This window comes from Pelodiscus sinensis, chromosome 2, assembly GCF_052426305.1.
Source record: "Pelodiscus sinensis isolate ZL-2025 chromosome 2, ASM5242630v1, whole genome shotgun sequence".
NCBI classification, from domain to species: Eukaryota; Metazoa; Chordata; order Testudines; family Trionychidae; genus Pelodiscus; species Pelodiscus sinensis.
This window is the reverse complement of record NC_143053.1, coordinates 63,859,677-63,878,154: the sequence shown is the minus strand read 5'-3', so window position 1 is coordinate 63,878,154 and position 18,478 is coordinate 63,859,677. Positions and strand designations below refer to the sequence as shown.

Genomic DNA, 18,478 nt, shown 5'->3' with positions numbered 1-18,478 from the left:
TGTTGCTTTCATGTATTTGGATTCCTCCTGCAGGTCTGAGTATTGTATTGGATAACTGTGGTCTAATTGCTCTTTTGGTACTTAATTGCTCTTTTTGTACTTAGTTATTTTAGTACAACAGCCAGAAACTTCAGGCTAGAGAAGTTTTATAGATGCTCTACTCACACATTTGCCCAGGGTGATAACTTTTCTTAGTGGTTGAGCAGAATATAATTATTTTTTAAATTTTGCTTGCAGTGTTGTTGTAGCCCTGTTGGTCCCAGAATATTAGGGTATGTCTACACTAACACCCTAGTTCGAACTAGGGTGGCTAATGTAGGCAACCGAAGTTGCAAATGAAGCCCAGGATTTGAATTTCCCGGGCTTCATTTGCATCTTGCTGGGCGCCGCCATTTTTAAATCCCCACTAGTTCGGACTACATGCCCGCGGCTACACACAGCACGGAGTAGGTAGTTCCGTTACTCCTCCGCGGGCACGGAGTCCGAACTAGCGGGGATTTAAAAATGGTGGCGCCCGGCAAGATGCAAATGATGCCTGGGAAATTCAAATCCCGGGCTTCATTTGCAACTTCAGTTGCCTGCACTAACCACCCTAGTTCGAACTAGGATGGTAGTGTAGACATACCCTTAGAGAGGTAAGATGGGTGAGGTAATATCTTTTAGGGAACCAACTTCTGTTGGTGAAAGAACCAACTTCTGTTGAGTTTACACAGTGCTCTGCTTCAGGTATTGAAAAAGGTACTCACACCAGGTCTACAGCAGACATGGGAAGTTAGGTTAAGGTACGCAACTCTGGCTATGTAAAATATGTAGCTTGAGTTGGCTTACTTTAAGCCAAGGTTGGTGCCATCTTCACAAAAGGAAGGTGACAGGAGCAAATATTTCCATTGGCTTCCCTTACTCTTCATGAGTGCCAGAAGAACCAATGCTGGCCTGAACTGCCTTCAGCATTCGACTTAGGGGTCTTAATTAGACTCACTAAATCGAATGCCAGAAGAGCGATCTCCAGCAGGTCAAGTGAAGATGTGGCCTAGAGTGTCACAGCTAAATACAATGTGAAACAGACTGTTAATTCCATATGCTTAACACATGTTTTAAGAGACCATTCAAAGTGAAGGGGGCAGTTAACACCTCTCCCATCATAGGAAAAAAGAAGGTTAGAGGATTACAGATTGGTATAATAAACCATAAATCTGTCTTTACTGAGGGCTTGTCTATACCACACTTTAGTGTGCTGTAACTTTCTTGTTCGAGGGCGTAAAAAAACAAGACTCACCTTCCTCTGAGCTACATCAGTATAAGTAAGTTATAGCAGTGTAAAGTGCCTGTGTAAACAGACTTCCAGGGCTGTCAGTTACTCCCGGCACAGAGGTGGTTTCCCTACTGGGCTGGGAGAGCTCTCTCCCAGCACTGGTGCCATCACCACACTGCCGCAGCAACACTTTAAACTTAGCAGTGTAGACAAAGTCTGACTCCATGATTTTTAGTGTTTGAAGAGTTACAAATGTAAGTATCCAGACTCATCTTTTGAAGGTGTTGTGGAGGTTTCCTATATCGATGAGGACTCAGAGGTCAAAGATAGAGTGATCACTTTGTAAAAAGCATTTGGCCATGGGTGAATTGGTGGTTTGGGCTTTTATCATTGATCTGTGTGAGTTCATTCAAGAAACATAATGATTGTCTCATTTCACCCACATACTTGGGCATTTGATGTATTGAATGGGGTACACCATACATTGTGACAGGCCTGTGTATGACCCATGAATCCTGGAATGTATGCTTTAGGTGGTGTCAACTGTAGCAGTTGAGCTGTCTGCATGTTTTGTATTATTAGTCATTACAGAAAGCAACTGCATCTGGAATGATCTATTTTCTTGATAATGTTGGAGGGTTTTTAAATATTGTTAGTTACCAAGTTTGGGCCATTTCCATTCCAGATTCAATAATAAAAATACTGCTGTGGCTGATCCGATCCTACCAAGGCAACTATTTGTCTGGACAGCAAGTCCTCTTTCATTCAGTGTTAGTATATCCAATCCCCAGGTTCCCAGCACTGTCAGCTATTCTCCTCATGGAAATGGCGAGTGTATTAATGATCTATGATAATGATGTTGAGGGATTTTTAAACGTAAGGTCCAGGGAACTTGACTGGGAGTTTTGATTAACTGGCATGTGAGTAGTAAAGATTCAGATGTGAATTTGTGCTGATGCACTGGACCCCAAATAATCTTTTATGTCTTGTTCCTCAAGCCAGAGGATGCTGAAAACATCACAAACAATCACAGCTACTCTGATTAACGGAACAACAGATTAGCAAGAGCAATGAGAGAGGCCAATTATTTATCATCCTCTTCTCCATACATTGGCTGTACCCAAATGTGGAGCATTTGGAGTAAATTAATGCAATTTTAATAGAGGAAATCCAAATGAAACAACCGTCCTTGAGATGAAGTCATTTGCTTCCATCTTTATCAGTCTCAAGGAGCAGAGCTCTGTAATACTAAAACAACTCGTTGATGACTGGAGTCCTAAAAATACAAAATGGAAAAATCAACTAGTGCATCTATATCACTAAGCAAATCTATCACTCATCCTCAAATTTAGCACACTTATCACAGAAAACCAAATTGCTTTGACAGAGCACAAGCCAATGTTCACTGAAATCAATGAAAATTTGCGTATATCCATGGATATACACAAATTTTCAGGGTTCTAGATACAAAATTTATAACCACACCCATATCTGCAAAAATGAGCTGCAGATATCCACGTCCACACACGCAGATATAAAGCTATATCTGTGGATTTGAAGTCTCTACCTATAGAGAATCTAATTATGATAAGGTGTTACAAGAGCAGATAAAGGCAAAACATATTGTGGTGTCAGATGAAAAATTTAAAAAATGCAAATTTCAAAGTACAGCATTTGTCTAAAAGCATTGCTTCCTGAAACACGTCTTCCATGAAAATTATTTCAATATGCTTACTTTCCGTTGTTTGTTTTTCTGCTGAATTTTCACTTGCCTGAATAAAGATTTTTTTTCCACTGTTGTTTTTTCTTCTGCTACTGGAATGCAGCCCTGATGATTCTATCACTAAGTGGCTGAGTTGGTCTAAAGTTATCTCCTAATATTCCATCACAGCCTTCAAAAAGTTCTGCACCTTTTACGTGTGTCCTCAGTCTTCGAAACTCTTCTATCTGAAAAGGCAAAGAAATGACACACAATATTTTAGATTGTTCACTGTGGGGCCCATGATCAGAAGCAGCCTGAGCTCTAGTTGAATGTTTGGTTTTCAGTGTCTAAACATATAAGTTCTCATCATCAAGTAACTGTGTGTAAATTAATGTGTACACAAACTGCATTTGCACAGGCAAAATTAGTAATACAGTAAACTTCTGATAATCCGGCACTTTTAGGACCCTGGGGGTGCCGGTATACCAGACCCCTCATAGCCCCCCCTTCCAATAGTCCGGCTCTGCCCCAGGTGTCCCCGAGTCAGCTGCTGCTGGTCAGTTTCAGCAGCGGCTGAATCAGGGACGCCTGCGGCAGAGCATCTGGGGTCCTGCCTGCCCATGGCTACACGCGGCTCGAACTAGGTAGTTCGGATTAGGCTTCCTATTCCGAACTACCATTACTCCTCGTGAAACATGGAACTACCTAGTCCGTGCCGCGTGTAGCCGCGCAGCCCGGAATCCGCACTAGCGGACATTTAAAAATGGCGGCGCCCGGCAATATGCAAATGAAGCCTGGGAAATTCAAATCCCGGGCTTCATTTGCAACTCCGGTTGCCTACATTACCACCCTAGTTCGAACTAGGGTGGTAGTGTAGACATACCCAGGGATTGGGAATTGGGGCAACTGCCAACATTCAGGGGTACCAAATGCCTGGTGTGTTAATTTTTGAAGTTTTTGTGCATTTTGGATTCATGAGGGGGCACAGAAAATGTTTTCTGCCAATGGTGACAAATCACCTAATGCCTGCCCTGCAGATATTTCCCTATCTTGCATTTCATTCTAGATCACCCCCTATGTATGCAATAATACTACAGACAGGGGGCTTCATTCTGGTCTCACTTAGATGAGGGTAAACCAGGAATAACTCCTTTGATAGCAGCATAAGGACTCTGTGAGATTAGGAACAGTGCCAGAGTGTGAGTTCATAATAACATATCTTTATTTGGTAGCCATGAGACAAAAGGTAAGCAGCATCAGCATTGCTGAAATCTGTGCCCCTTGCTTCAATAGCACACTCTTTTTGACAGCTTGTTTTTAAAATAGGATTTTAAGAGAATGAAAATCACATGTATTCTAAATAGAAAAGAACATAATAGTAGAAGGAAAGCAACATCTCAGAGTTATCTGTTATATAATTAAACGTTGTAGAAGAACTATAAAGTGTGGGGTGTATGGGCATATATGGGGTTGCATGGTAGTACTTCAAATGGGGTAGTACCTCTAAAGAAGTGGCCCATCCTCTATTGATCTTTACCAGCACCCAACTCTCACCTGTGGCTCCATGTAGTTGCTTTGCATGCGGCAACAGCCACACCCCGGGCAACAGCTTTGACAGGGCAGCTAAACCAGGTGAGGGTAGCTGATGGATCTGAAATCCTCGGTGAGTTAGGGACTTGCTCATCCCAGCATGCAAAGACTGCTTCAATGGATCAGGTGGAGGAAATCCTTATGATTCAACAGCTGAGAAGGCGTTGCAGCAGCGTACTACGGAGTGCGTGGGGTATGTCAGAGCATTTAAGGTGATATGGCCATCCAATACAGCTGAGGTAGTCTCCAGAAGTAACGATTTTTCATGCCACTGGATTCCAACTTCTGAGGCCGAGAGAATGGGATCATCTCTGTGCAAAGGTTTTCCCACTAAAATATTCTTCACGCACAGGTTATGTTGTGCAAAAAAAAAAAGAAGTTGGTAATGGGAGCATGGAACATCCATACGCTCATGGACAGTGAGGACACAATAAGACCACTTTGGAGAACAGCCTTAGTCACTAAAGAGCTTTCACACTATGGTATTGATATCTCTGCCTTGAGTGAAACCAGGCTTGCTGAAGAAGGATTTCTCACTGAACTAGCCAGTGATTATACCTTCTTCTGGAAAGAGAAAGCGCAGAATGAGGATAGGATCCACAGCATCGGCCTGGCCGTCAAGACTAGTCTGATGAAACAACTTTTGGACCTGCCTGTCAGTATTAATGAGAGGCTCATGAAGCTACACCTACCCCTCAGTTACAAGCGGTATGCAATAGTCATCAGTGCATACGCTCCCACCATGAACAGCACAGAGGAGACAATTGAGCAGTTCTACATCGACCTCAGTTCCGTTCTGTACTCAGTGCTGGTCAACGACAAGTTGATCTTGTTGGGAGACTTCAATGCCTGAGTTGGCTGCGACCACAGTTGATGGGAGGGAGTGTTAGGAAAACATGGCATTGGCAAGATGAACAGTAACAACCTATTGCTTCTGAGCAAATGTGCAGAACATGACCTCCTCATCACGAACACTGTGTTCGGAATGGCAAACAAATACAAGACTACCTGGATGCACCCTAGATCGAAACAATGGCACATGATAGATTATGTCATTGTTCGTCAACATGATATTCGGGATGTCCTTATCACCAGAGCCATGCGAGAAGCAGAGTGCTGGACTGACCATAGGCTTGTCTGCACCATTTTCAAAATACACATCGCTCAGCATCACCCAAAGCACCCAAAGCTCATCCGTACAGCCTTTAACATTACCAGACTCCAGCAGCCTTCTCATCTGCGCAAGTTCCAGTCAAGCCTTGATGAAAAGCTGACAGCCAATGGACCATTGATTGGAGGTCCAACTCAGAAGTGGAGCCAGTTTAGAGAAATAGTGATGGAGACAGCGAAGTCAGTGCTTGGTCCCAAGAAACGCAATCATCAAGACTGGTTTGATGAGAACAACAGTGCTATTGAGGACCTGCTTGCCAAGAAGAACAAGGCATTTATGGAGTAGCAGAATGATCCAGGCTCCATCTCTAAGAAAGACAGGTTTAAGTTCCCCCAGGCCCAGGCTCAGCAAGAAATCCGCAAAATGCACGACCAGTGGTGGGAGAAGAAAGCTGAAGAGGTGCAACACTATGCTGAATTAAACAATCCAAGGGAGTTTTTCAGCTCCATCAAGTCAGTCTTTGGTCCTTCTAAGTCTGGCTCTGTCCCCTTGCTGTCTGCAGACGGAACCACATTGATCAGGGATAAGGCTGGCATCAATAACTAATGGAAAGAGTATTTCAGTCAGCTCCTGAATTGTCCAACATCAGTCAGCACTGGAACAAATCCTTCAGATGCCAACCCTTGAAGACCTGGGAGATCCTCTATTTATTGACGAAGTTAGAAAGGCCATCAGGCAGATGAGTTGTGGCAAGGCATCCGGCAAGGATGGAATTCCCGCAAAATTGTACAAAGCATTTAATGAGGAGTCACTTCAGGTTTTAATAATGTCTTGACCAGTATTTGGGAAGAGGAAGAAATGCCATCTGACCTCCTGATGACATGATAGTTGCTCTGTATGGGTATGTCTACACAGCAAAGTTATTTCGAAGTAACAGCCCTTATTCTGAAATAACTTTCCTAGGCTGTGTCTACATTGTCATCCCTTTCCGGAAAAGGGATTCTAATGAGACACTTCGGAATTGCAAATCCGCGGGGGATTTAAATATCCCGCACGGCATTTGCATTTACATGGCTGCCGCTTTTTTCCGGCTCGGGATTTTTGCCGGAGAAAAGCGCCAGCATAAAGAAGCGAAAATAAGCCCTTATGCAAGTAGGAATAAGGGATCTCCCGGAAAAGGGCTTATTTTCCGGAAAATCGCATCTACACTGGCGCTTTTCTCCGGCAAAAACCCCGAGCCGGAAAAAAGCGGCAGCCGTGTAAATGCAAATGCCGCAGGGGATATTTAAATCCCCCGCGGATTTGCAATTCCGAAGTGTCTCATTAGCATCCCTTTTCCGGAAAGGGATGCCAATGTAGACACAGCCCTAGTGTCTACACAGCCAAACCGCTATTTTGAAATAAATTCGGAATAGCAGACCACTTATTTCGAATTTGGTAAACCTCATTCTATGAGGAATAATGCCAAATTCAAAATATCTATTTCTAAATAAGTGTTGTGTAGACACTTATTTCTAAATAGGGGGCCTCCAGCCTTCCCAGGGTGCCCTGGTGACCACTCCGACCTCAACCAAGAACACTCCTCTCCCTCCTCTCTCCCCAGAGCCCTTAAAGGGGTAGACTCTGGCCACAGTGCCTGTGCCAGCTCCAAGCCTGCCATCCCAGAGCCAGCAGTGGCCACCGGGGCCCCTGACCCAGTGGCCCTAAAGCATGAGCCAGCAAGCCACTGGCAGCCAGCCCTCCACCGCTCCCCAGGAGCAGTCTGCCAGCTCCCAAGAGCACTGCCAGGGCCCAGAGAAGGCAGGCACCTTCGTGGTCCAGGGTGGAGATCATGGACCTTATTCAGGTTTGGGGGGGGATGCCCCCAACGTCCATGATCTCCGCACTAGAAGAAGGAATGTGGCCATCAATGGCAGGATAGCTGCCAGTCTGGCCACCAAAGGCCACATGCGAACCCAGGAGCAGCTTCATATGAAAATCAAGTTGGTGCAGCGAGACCCCCACCCATGAGCCCTGAGCTTCCCCTCCCCCTTCTTCCCCTTGCTTCCCCCTTCCAGCTCCCTCCCCCCAGGTTTTCCCCTCCCCTCTTCCACCCTCTCTCTGCCCCTCTCCCACCTCCTTTTCCCAGTCTCACCAGAGTTTCATTCCCCCCTCCAGTTTTGTTAAATAAAGACAGTTTGTGTTTATGAAAAAATATGAAATTTATTTTACATCAGGAAAGGGAGCTGGGGGGTGGTAAGTGGAAGGACGTGAGGGAGGAATGAGGCACAAGCCTCCAGTGGGGCAGACCAGGGAGGCTCTCAGTGCTCCTCAGGGTGGAAGCTCTCCCGCAGGGATCCTGGATACTGACACCCCCCCGATACACCTCCCGGATGGCAGCCTGCAGAAAGTGCAGTCAGGCTCGCATCAACGTGTCCAAGAGCAGCACCAGAGTGCCTAGGGGCAGCTCTGGCTCCATGTTGCAGAGTGCTGTGGTGTCCTGACTGAGGGCAAGCAGAGCACACAGAGACAAAATGCTTTGCTGTCCCTCATCGAGGTAGGTAAACAGGCAGGGAAAGCTGAGAACCGACTGTCCGAGGGGGAGGGGAGCCTTTAAACATAGGCCTCAGATAGCCTCAGGCAGCAGCCACACAAAGTAACTCCTGAGCTGATGTCCAGCCAGACCTGGTTCCAGCCGGCTTTAAATGTGATTCAGCGTCCACTCAGTGTGAACACGCTATTTCGAAATGCATTTTGTGTGTAGACGCATTATTTCAAAATAAGCTATTTCGAATTAACTATTTTGAAATAGCTTATTTCTAAATAACACAGTAGTGTAGACATACCCTCTAAGAATAAGGGTGCAAAAGCCGACTGAAGGAACTACAGAGGTATCTTGCTGCTTTCCATTGCCAGGAAAATCTTCGCCCGCATCATCCTGAACGGGCTGATTTCGACAATTTCAGAAGTGAGTCTCCCCGAGTCACAATGGGGCTTCTGCCCTAATCGCAGTACTGTCGAAATGATCTTCATAATGAGACAGGTGCAAGAGAAGTGCCTTGAGCAGAATATGAACTTCTACTCTGTCTTCATTGATCTGACGAAGGCATTCGGCATGGTCAACAGAGATGCATTGTGGATCATCCTCAGGAAGCTGGGTTGCCCACCGAAGTTCATCTCATTCATCAAGCTGTTTCACGACCACATGACAGGAGAACTACTTTCGGATTGTGTGCCATCTGAGGGTATGTCTACACTACCACCCTCATTCGAACTAGGGTGGTTAATGTAGTCATATGAATTTGCAAATGGAGCCCGGGATTTGAATTTCCCGGGCTTCATTTGCATGTTGCTGGGCGCCGCCATTTTTAAATGTCCGCTAGTGCGGACTCCGTGCCCGCGGCTACACGCGGCATGAACTAGATAGTTCGGAATAGGAAGCCTAATCCGAACTATCTAGTTCGTGTCGCGTGTAGCCGTGGGCACGGAGTCCGCACTAGCGGACATTTAAAAATGGCGGCGCCCGGCAACATGCAAATGAAGCCCGGGAAATTCAAATCCCGGGCTCCAATTGCAAATTCGTATGACTACATTAACCACCCTAGTTCGAAATAGGGTGGTAGTGTAGACATACCCTGAGAAATTTAACGTTTCCAGGGCTATGTACTCGCCCCAGTGCTTTTTAACCCATTCCTCACTCAAGTTCTCATGCATGCTGTCAGAGGCCTAGATCTTGGTATTTACATCAGATACCATTTGGATGCTTCACTGTTTGATTTGAGATGCCTTACTGCAAAGACCAAGACACTAGACAAGATTATCACTGAAGTGTTGTTTGCCGATGACTGCACCCTTATGGCCAGGGCTCAACAAATAATGCAATCTACTCGCCCTGGCAAGTAGATTGCAACCCGGAAGAGCCGGGTTCCGGCGATCTGCGCATGCACAGAACAATCTGCGCATGCGCAGATCACCAGACAGTGTGGCTGGTGAGCAGGGCTCGCCACGGTTCGGCGAGCCCTGCTTATGGCACACCAAGAGAACCACCTGCAGACCATCATTGACAGGTTCTCTGAAGTACCCAAACTGTTCTGTCTCACAATTAGCCTTGGAAAGACAGAAGTCCTCTTCCAGCCCACACCAAATAGTCCTCCTCCACAGCCATGCATCACTATCGATGGCACACAACTGAAGGTAGTGTACAGCTTTAAGTACCTGGGCAGCACAAGTGATGGATCCCTTGACAAAGAGATTACAGCGAGGATCCAGAAAGCCAGTCAGGCACTTGGGAGATTGTATATTGAAGTTCTCCAGTCCAAAGATATTTGCCTTTCAACTAAACTCAAGATATATAATCCCATGGTCCTCACCTCTCTCCTGTATGGCCGTGAAACATGGACCCTGTACTGTAGGCACATCAAATGGATGGAGTAGTTTCACATGCGCTCTCTACAATCAATCATGCAGGTACGCTGGCAGGACTGAATTACTAACCAAGAAGTGCTTGGTAGAGCTAGTTCCACAAGCATTGAAGCCAAGATCCTCCAGACCCAGCTTCGATGGGCTGGCCATGTTCTCCGCATGGATGAAAGCAGGATCCTGAGGTAGCTGTTCTACGGGGAGCTAGTACGTGGTAGTCACAAACAGGGACACCCGAGGAAGAAGTATAAGGACAATCTGAAGACCAACTTGCAGTGGACAGGCCTTCAACCTCGACAGCTTGAATTAGCTGCTGCAGACAGGACTTACTGGCATTCCCTTATGAGGAAAGCAGTGACAAAGTTTGAGGACGACTGCCGCCAACACCTTGCAGCTGCACATGAAAGACGACATACAGCTATGTTCCCTCCTGTCCTGACAACCAGCGTCCCATGCCCTATCTGTAACCGCATGTGTACTTTGACCTTTGGGCTCCGGAGCCAAATGTGTTTCCACAAATGAAATGCACAACATGTCTTCCTCGGCTCCCGAGAGACAAACAACAACAACAAAAGAACTACATTTTTGGCATAGTAACAAAATATAGAGGGCAGATTCTCCCCACTCAGAGTACTACATACTCAAAGGGGATTTTTGCATGAAAACCTTTTAAAAAGAGACTCTGTTGTGTGTAGTCTTTGCCATTTTACATTGAACCTCTGTATCTCTGCCCAGGCACCCAACTCACCACCACCCGAACTACACTGCCTCCTAAGACTGGTGCTCCACAGAAATAGTGATGGAGCGTGTGACTATGCCATCATTTCCATGTAACTTCTGAGAGATCAGCAGGTGGGGGGGGAGGGAGGAGGAGGAACTGGATGATGCGTATCCCCTACCAAGTCCATCTATTCATCTTCCTGCATGACTGCTTCCATTTTTTTCTACAGTAAAGATCTCAAACTACACAGAAAGGGTTCTTCCAGCCCCGAGGGGCAAAGGGTATCACAGAGGCCCCCTGTATGCATAAATAATATAAAGTGAGGGGTATGAAAATCTAACCCCAGATATTTAGGAGAGTGGAGTTCTTCAAGATAGCCAGTGGTATTTTCTATTGTCTTAGTAGCTGCTTTATTGGCAGGGAACACCGTTTCCTCCTGTAATTCAGAAGATAAACATGATCTCAGTTATTTACTGTAAAGCACTACAGAGTCACTTCTTTCCAGATGTATGTGTTTGATTTAGCAGCTAGCTCTTCCCTGTAGCTGAGATTCTCTTTCCTCAGAGAGCAGCAGGTTCTGAAATCACTTGTGTGGTGCCTCTCACAGATGAGATGTAAGGAGACAGCTGGGACTGAAAAGATGAAAGGAGGGCAGAGCAGTGAGGCTTAAGAATGCTTTTAAAGGCAGAGCTGTTGTATTAATTGAGCTGGAGTACAGGTGCCTGTTCTTGAAGATATTTTCCTTTTTATTTTATGATTATTTAACTCAAACTGAAAAGAAACACAGTACAGGCCTGGGGGACTTCAGAAGCCAAGTGCTAGTAGAGTGGCTTTTCTGAAGGTTGCCTCTCCCACCAGAATTGAACTGAATCAATACTGAAACAATCTGAAACCAGTGTGGTTTGGGAAGAAGCATTTCACAAGAGTTCAGCCTTCGATTGATGTCTGGAGGCTTGGAGACTTCAAATAAAAACCAATCAAGCAGGAAAAAGTCTTTATGTAAAGCCCAAATTTTGGAAATATCCACAGCTGCAACTTCTAATGTTCTGCAGTGTACTCTGGGCTGAATCACTCACCTCCTGGCAGCTTTCCTTACAGAGCAGCTCCCACACCATTCAGTCAGGAAACCAGGTTTCACCCTAGTCCCACAGACTGAGTTCTGCAACCCTATCACAAATCTTTGATCTGTAGAGGGTCAGGGCCATCACGCTCCAGCGCACTGCTTCTGTATCAGCTTTGGAGCCCTTTTCTCTGCCTGTCTAGTTCCTGGCAGCATGGTTTGAGGCCACACACACTGCATGAACTCTGCAAGCCTTGGCTATGGTCATGAGGATAGTTCCCACTAAGGTGCGTGCCTGCGCAGCCACACACAAAAAAATTCTTCCCCCACCCACCTCTTCTGGAAAGCCGGGCTGCAGCACTTGCTCAGAAGGTGGCTTCTCAGTGGGGCCGGCTGAGATGGTGTGGTGAAAGAGCCACTGAAGCGGGGAGCCGGGAGGGCGGAACATACCGCAGCCATGTGGTGGGAGGCCTGCTCCAGTGGTCGGAGACACCACGTGGCAGGGGAGACCAGGACCTGTTCTGGCATGTTGTGCTGGAAATGGGACCTGCTACATGGCCAGAGAGGGGGCAGGGTATTCTCCAGCAGCCTGATGTGTACATTCATAAATTGTGTACCATGGTGGCAAACATCCAGATCAGCAGACATGACCTCAATATTGGTGCACAAGTCAAAATTCACTCCACTCATAGCTGGAAAATCTTAGAGGGAATGCTGCTCATGACAACTGAAGAAATGGTTCTGTGGGAAAGATAAAACAGGCCCAGCCTATATTACCTTTCCCAGATAACTTCCACAAAGGAGAAAAGGGAAACAGTTACTCTCTTGCCCTACCCCACCCAGTGAGGAGTATTTTGCCATCCTGTCCCCCTTTCTATGCCTCCCTCCCCTCACAGACACTAACATTGCCAAACACCTCCGGGTGTGGGAGCAGAAGGATGTTTCAATAGAAGTGGATCCCTCTCCCAGCACATACCTATTCCACCTGGGAGTCCATTCATATTCAGATCCAGAATGCAGGAGATGATCTTTGGAGTGGAATAAGAAGGACCAAACCTCTTCTCTCTAAAATCCATCCTAAAATTCCCTTGGAATTCTATTGAGAATCAGTTCAAGCCCACAAAGTGAACTAAGTAGAATACACCTAAGCCAGAGCAAAGCTTTTTTTTCTGTATTCTAAACACTGTGTAGAAACAGCTTGTCATTTGTATCATAGCTGGTGACAAAACCACTGTTAGTTTCTGCTTTTCAGAATTTTGTATAAACATTTCAGTCACTTTTCCTTATTTCAGCATCTAAATTTTGCTTTATTCATGTTTCAATTAAATAGCTATTTTCTTCATAGCACAACAAACCTGAGAATATTCAAATTTCCTCTATGAAAATCATCTTTGCTTGGAAAATGGACCCATTATCATGTAGGTAGTTTTTTGTTTCCAATTTTTCTTGAAATTTTCATGTACCTTAGATCCACTTGCTAGGAAAACAGGCACTGTTTTGGATGAACAAAATGCTATGAATTACACATTGTTTTTTATTTTGCCGAAAATATTTCCACATTACTCCAGCCACAGCCAGTGAAAATATATTTTTACATTTTCTTTGAAAATCATTTTGTACGAATGACCTATACAAAGGGGCTAGAGATCTAGCCACTCAATTCAGAACCAGCTAAGTCTCACAGTGAGTATAGTGGAATGACAGCTGCTCACTGTATCACTGTTAGAAAGACACATTCTGACTGACTCAGAGGATGCAATTGTTCTGTGCTTCAGTGAACCACAAAGTAAATTCTTCATAAGTGTTCAGTTAGAAAAACAAATTGTCCAGGGACGTCTGAAAAAGCTTTTCCCTATTTTTTCTTTCCAGTTGGGAGCATAATATGAGGGAGAATACTATTACAACATATTTCTCTAGTGCATAGGAATATGCTCAGTGTCTCCCAAAGCAAATTAAGACATTCTCTTGAAATAAAGGTAATGTGAGACAAAGGAGGGTCATAAAGGACACAAGGAAAGTGAAGAAGAAGAAGGAAGCTGACAATAGGAAGGAGCAGTTATCTAATAAACGTTTGATCCTTTTCCTACTGTTATTAGTGACAAATCTCCATTGGACAGACTGTGAACCCTTTGTTCCCACTGATAAATAGTGACTAGCGCAAGACATCCAGACATCAATAGTACCGCTTGTGAAAGCAATTGCACAATAGGGCACCAACTGACTGTCATGGGAGTAGGATCAGGCACTAACACCCTGATGGTTCTGTCCCTTGTTTGTTCTTTGTTACTGAGGTAGTTAATAAGTTCTGATCTCAGCTAACAACCTGACAATTACGTTCTGGACCCGATTCTCCTATTACAATAATGCAATCAGGAGTAACTCCACAATAGTCAGTGGAATACAGCAGTATAAAATTATTGTCAGTAAGGCCGTGTCCAGACTCAGGGGTTTTTTCGGAAAAAGTAGCCTTTTCCCGAAAAAACTTCCCCTGCGTCCAGACTCAAGCCGCGTTCTTTCGAAATTATTTCGAAAGAACGCGGCTTTTCTTTCGATGGCGGTAAACCTCGTTTCACGAGGAAGAACGCCTTCTTTCGAAAGTTCCTCTTTCGAAAGAAGGCGTTCTTCAATGTAAAGAGGCCGTCTTCGAAAGAGAGCATCCAGACTCACTGGGTGCTCTCTTTCAAAAAAGTGGATTTCTCTTTCGAAAGATCCGCCTGCAGTCTAGACGCGATCTTTTGAAAGAGGCTCTTTCGAAAGATGCTTTCGAAAGAGCCTCTTTCGAAAGAAGCCTGCAGTCTAGACATAGCCTAAGAGAATCAGGTCAATTGGTTGGATCCTTAGCAGCCAATCATAATGAAATCTAGATCTAATCGGTTTATACAATAACTTTTCTACTAGCTTTATGCTCATATTAAGCAAAAATAAAATGTGTTGGAATGTATAGGAATGAGAGTTCTAAATCTATGTTACATAAGCTTTATAATCTTTTCCCATTTTTCCTTCATCACCATATTATGGTAAAATTATCTGTATGGTCAGGTTAATCATAGAACATAGGAATTGTTAAATCAACACAAACCAATGGTCTATCCAGTCCAGTATTCTGTCCATTGCCAGTCACCAAAAGCATCAGAGGAAAGTAAAAAGACCTACCTGGTTTTGTAATATTGTACTATTGAGGGATTTTTCTTTTCAATCCCATCCAAATGATCTTCTTAATCCTGAAGCATGAAGATAGATAACCCTATAATTTGTCTCTACCCTGGCATAATTGCAGGTGCTATTATTACTATGCATGTAAATACCTGAACTTGTTATGAAAATGTAGGAAGCGATATTCTTCAATAACATCCTTTAGAAAAAAGGTTCTAGAGATTAATGATTTTTTTTTTTTTGAAAAAGTGGTTTCTTTCAATCCATTTAAAATTTTCCACTTTTGGTTTTCATTGAATGCCTGAAAGTGGACTTGGTAATCAAGGTGTAACGATGAAGCTGAACCATTGATTAATAAAATAGCAGCACAATATGTTCCTCATTAAACTCTATCCCCTTCACAATACAGCCTAGCACCTAGTTTGTTTTTTTCAGCCATTGCTGTGAATTTGTGCCGCTTCGCTGTTGTAGCTCCATGACCACTTGATCTTTTTTTCTGTGCATTATGTAACTTGGAATCATCAATATGTAGGTAGCTTAAACTGTGCCAGACACTGCACTAATCGCCTATCATACACTGAATTACTGTATTGCTAGCTAACAGGACTCAGATGACCTAGTACATCATGCAAAACTGTCCACCTATTGAGGGGAATAAGGGACTCCCTAGACTTTTTTATTGCATGATGTGCATAGCCTCCCTTATATGGCTAGCAATATTTTTCCTACAAAATACCAGAGTCTCCAGGAATTTCTGTGATGAAAAAGAGAGATTTAATAAATGTCTCTCCACAATAGTCCACAAAATATTTTGTGCTTTGTGTTAATGGCTTTATGTTTACATACTACATTATTTTATTTCACTATATCAGAAAATACAGGATATAAGCTAAAAATACCTAAGTAGTGTAAAGCAGAATGTCATTCAAGGACTTAATCTGAGAGCCTTAGTATTATTTAGTTTACATTCCTATTTATGACCTTTTAACAATATCATAATTGGATGGTTCTATTAGTTGACACAGAAATAGTACAAGTATATTTTAACAGTTATTCTGAATCTACTGCTACCAAGAGATGTATTTTCTTTCAGTCTTTGCTAAACTGTCATGAGACCTGTTCTTTCAGCTAGAAAATAAGTGTCAGATTCATGATTAGATGAGGACACTTAATTTAAAAATAAGTTTGCTGGGAGCTAGTCCTTTTATCTTATGATCAATTAATTATATTTTTGAATTTGTCATATTAAAACAAATACTATCAACTTAAAATAAGTTGTGAATGAAAGCTTTTCTTTACTTGTGTTACAAATAACACCTTAGATTATTAAAGTGAAAGAAATTGTATAGCTCCAGTTTGTCACTGTTTATGCTCTTTTGTCTCTATTGTTTTGCCTTCTCTCAGCATGGACAATGAAAAATCAATGCATTCACATTCTATGTCATAGTTAGGTTCACCTTGCTTATTGCTGATGTTCCTACGATTGGGTTTAAGATACTGCAGGGGAATATTTATTTGTTCAGCACCAACAGTTTCCTTTGGGATTTTTTATTTCTGTTGTGCAGAAAGGCTCATAAGTACTATAAAAGCATATTTTTAAAAATGGACTAAATTGAGTGTTCATTTGCCATCTCTTATTATGTAAGATCAAGAAAAAGGAGTAAGATGAGTTAAATATAGTCCAAAGCAATAGAATTAGCCTGCACTGTTAACAATTTTCATTCTCCAGGACAGTGTCTCCTTGAGTGTCTTTGTTCCTTTAACATAAAAAAGAAGTGATATTTGAAAGCTTTTGCTTACAAAGGACTGAATTTCTTTTATTCATTGATTTCTTCCTTTCACTTTAGTAAAGAATTATTTTGAATGCAGATGATAAATGATAATATTTGTTTTCCATCTTTGACCTTTCTATGCATTCACTGACTTAAAAGGTTTAACCTTTACTTGAAAAGCCATGTACAGATCTAATGGGATCTTCAAGGAAAACCAGGTATAGTGTCCTGCTATATAGTTGCACACTGTAATCTTTAGTTCAGAGCCATATTCTAAGGTCACTTTAAGCACAGTTATTACCTGCATTTGGGATACAGTCAATGGATATCGAAATAATATCCAGGTAACACTTTCACTGCAAGGTGGAATGGTAAGGGAACCCTCATATACCCAATAATCACGTAGAAGAGGATCTGAAATTAAAAGGATTATTTAATGTTAAAGTCGTATTTAGGAGTTTCTATGCACAGCTTTTATTATACTAATTTAAACCCTACTCTACTCTGCTCAAGAATCTAAGCCTGCTAAAATCTATAAAAATGGTTATAGTTATCCCTGTATTACTGATGCGAAAAAAAAAGTTCAGAGAGCATACCTCTTTAGTCACACAGCAAATGTATAACGGAGTGGAAAATCAATCAGGGCCAACTGGGTCACCAGCCACTGGCCCGGGAAGAGCCAGGACAGCCTCCCTCCACTCTAGGTCCTGCCTCTCTCTGTTTCACCCCCTCCTTATACTTTCTCTGCTCCTACCCCCCCCCCCCAACAGATATGGCCCAGAGGGAACAGGGGTCTGGTGCTGGGAACAATGATCCAGCTCCCCCTGCATTCGCCAGCAGCAGGGGGAAGCAGAGCAAGGAAACCCCAGCTCACGCTGCTCCCCCAACCACATCACAGAGTGTGGTGAGTATGGGGACAGTCCAGGCCCCTTCTCTGAGCGCCGCACCAGGAGAGTAGAGTGCACTGGGCCCATATTGCTTCACTTTTGCTGCCAGTGAGTGCACAGTGGGCACCAGTCCCCCCTCCCTCCCTGCTAGCACCCCCAGATGTCCAGGGACTCTTACCCCACCAGCTGCTGGCTGGCCTCTTGCCCGTCCCACTCTCGGTGTTTGAGAGTCATGTGTCCCTTTTCCGCCCACTTGTCACGCCTGAAACAGTTTTCTAATCTTTTGATTCCCTGGTCCTCTGCTCTAAGCCTTAATAAGTTCTGAGGACTCCCTTAACTAGACTGTGCATAACCCTGATGTTTAAAAGGGGAAATGGGAGAATTAGTTCCTTTCTTGGGGTCGGGAAGGAATTTTCCTCCAGGATAGATTGGCAGAGGCCCTGGAGGTTTTTTGCCTTCCTCTGTAGCATGGGGTACAGATCACAGCTAGAGGATTCTCTGCATTTTGGGGTCTTCAAAGTATTTGAAGGCTTCAATATCTGAGATATAGGTGAGAGGAAAATTCTAGGAGGGGTGGGTGAGATTGTGGCCTGCACTGTGCAGGGGGTCAGACTAGATGATCATAATGGTCCCTTCTGACCTTAAAGTCTATGAGTCTTGTAGCCTGCTCAAAGGAGATCAGACACAGTTTCAGGCCCTGGTGCAGCAAGGAGCTCAGAACTCTTTGCTGGATTGGGGTTTAAATTACTGAGCTCCTGCACTGACAGGGCTAAGAGCGGGCCTACCGACTGGGGGAAGGGACAACTGTCCCAGGACCTAGCGATTTTAGGGC

General features: G+C 43.9%; 1 protein-coding gene across 2 annotated transcripts in view; it reads right to left on the bottom strand.

Moving 5' to 3' along the window:
* Nucleotides 1-399: 399 nt before the first annotated feature.
* CA8 (carbonic anhydrase 8 (inactive)) overlaps nt 400-18,478 on the bottom strand; it is a 54,940-nt gene continuing 36,861 nt past the window's right edge. The window contains exons 7-9 of one of the 2 annotated variants that reach the window (XM_006113631.5): nt 17,061-17,173; nt 3,025-3,199; nt 401-2,528 (exon numbers count right to left, since the gene is read on the bottom strand). In XM_006113631.5, the coding sequence (XP_006113693.3) occupies nt 3,065-3,199; nt 17,061-17,173 (248 nt within the window). In that variant the 3' untranslated portion in view covers nt 401-2,528; nt 3,025-3,064. Of the gene's footprint in view, nt 2,529-3,024; nt 3,200-17,060; nt 17,174-18,478 lie in introns of both variants that reach the window. The other variant, XM_089776249.1, reaches the window with a different exon arrangement.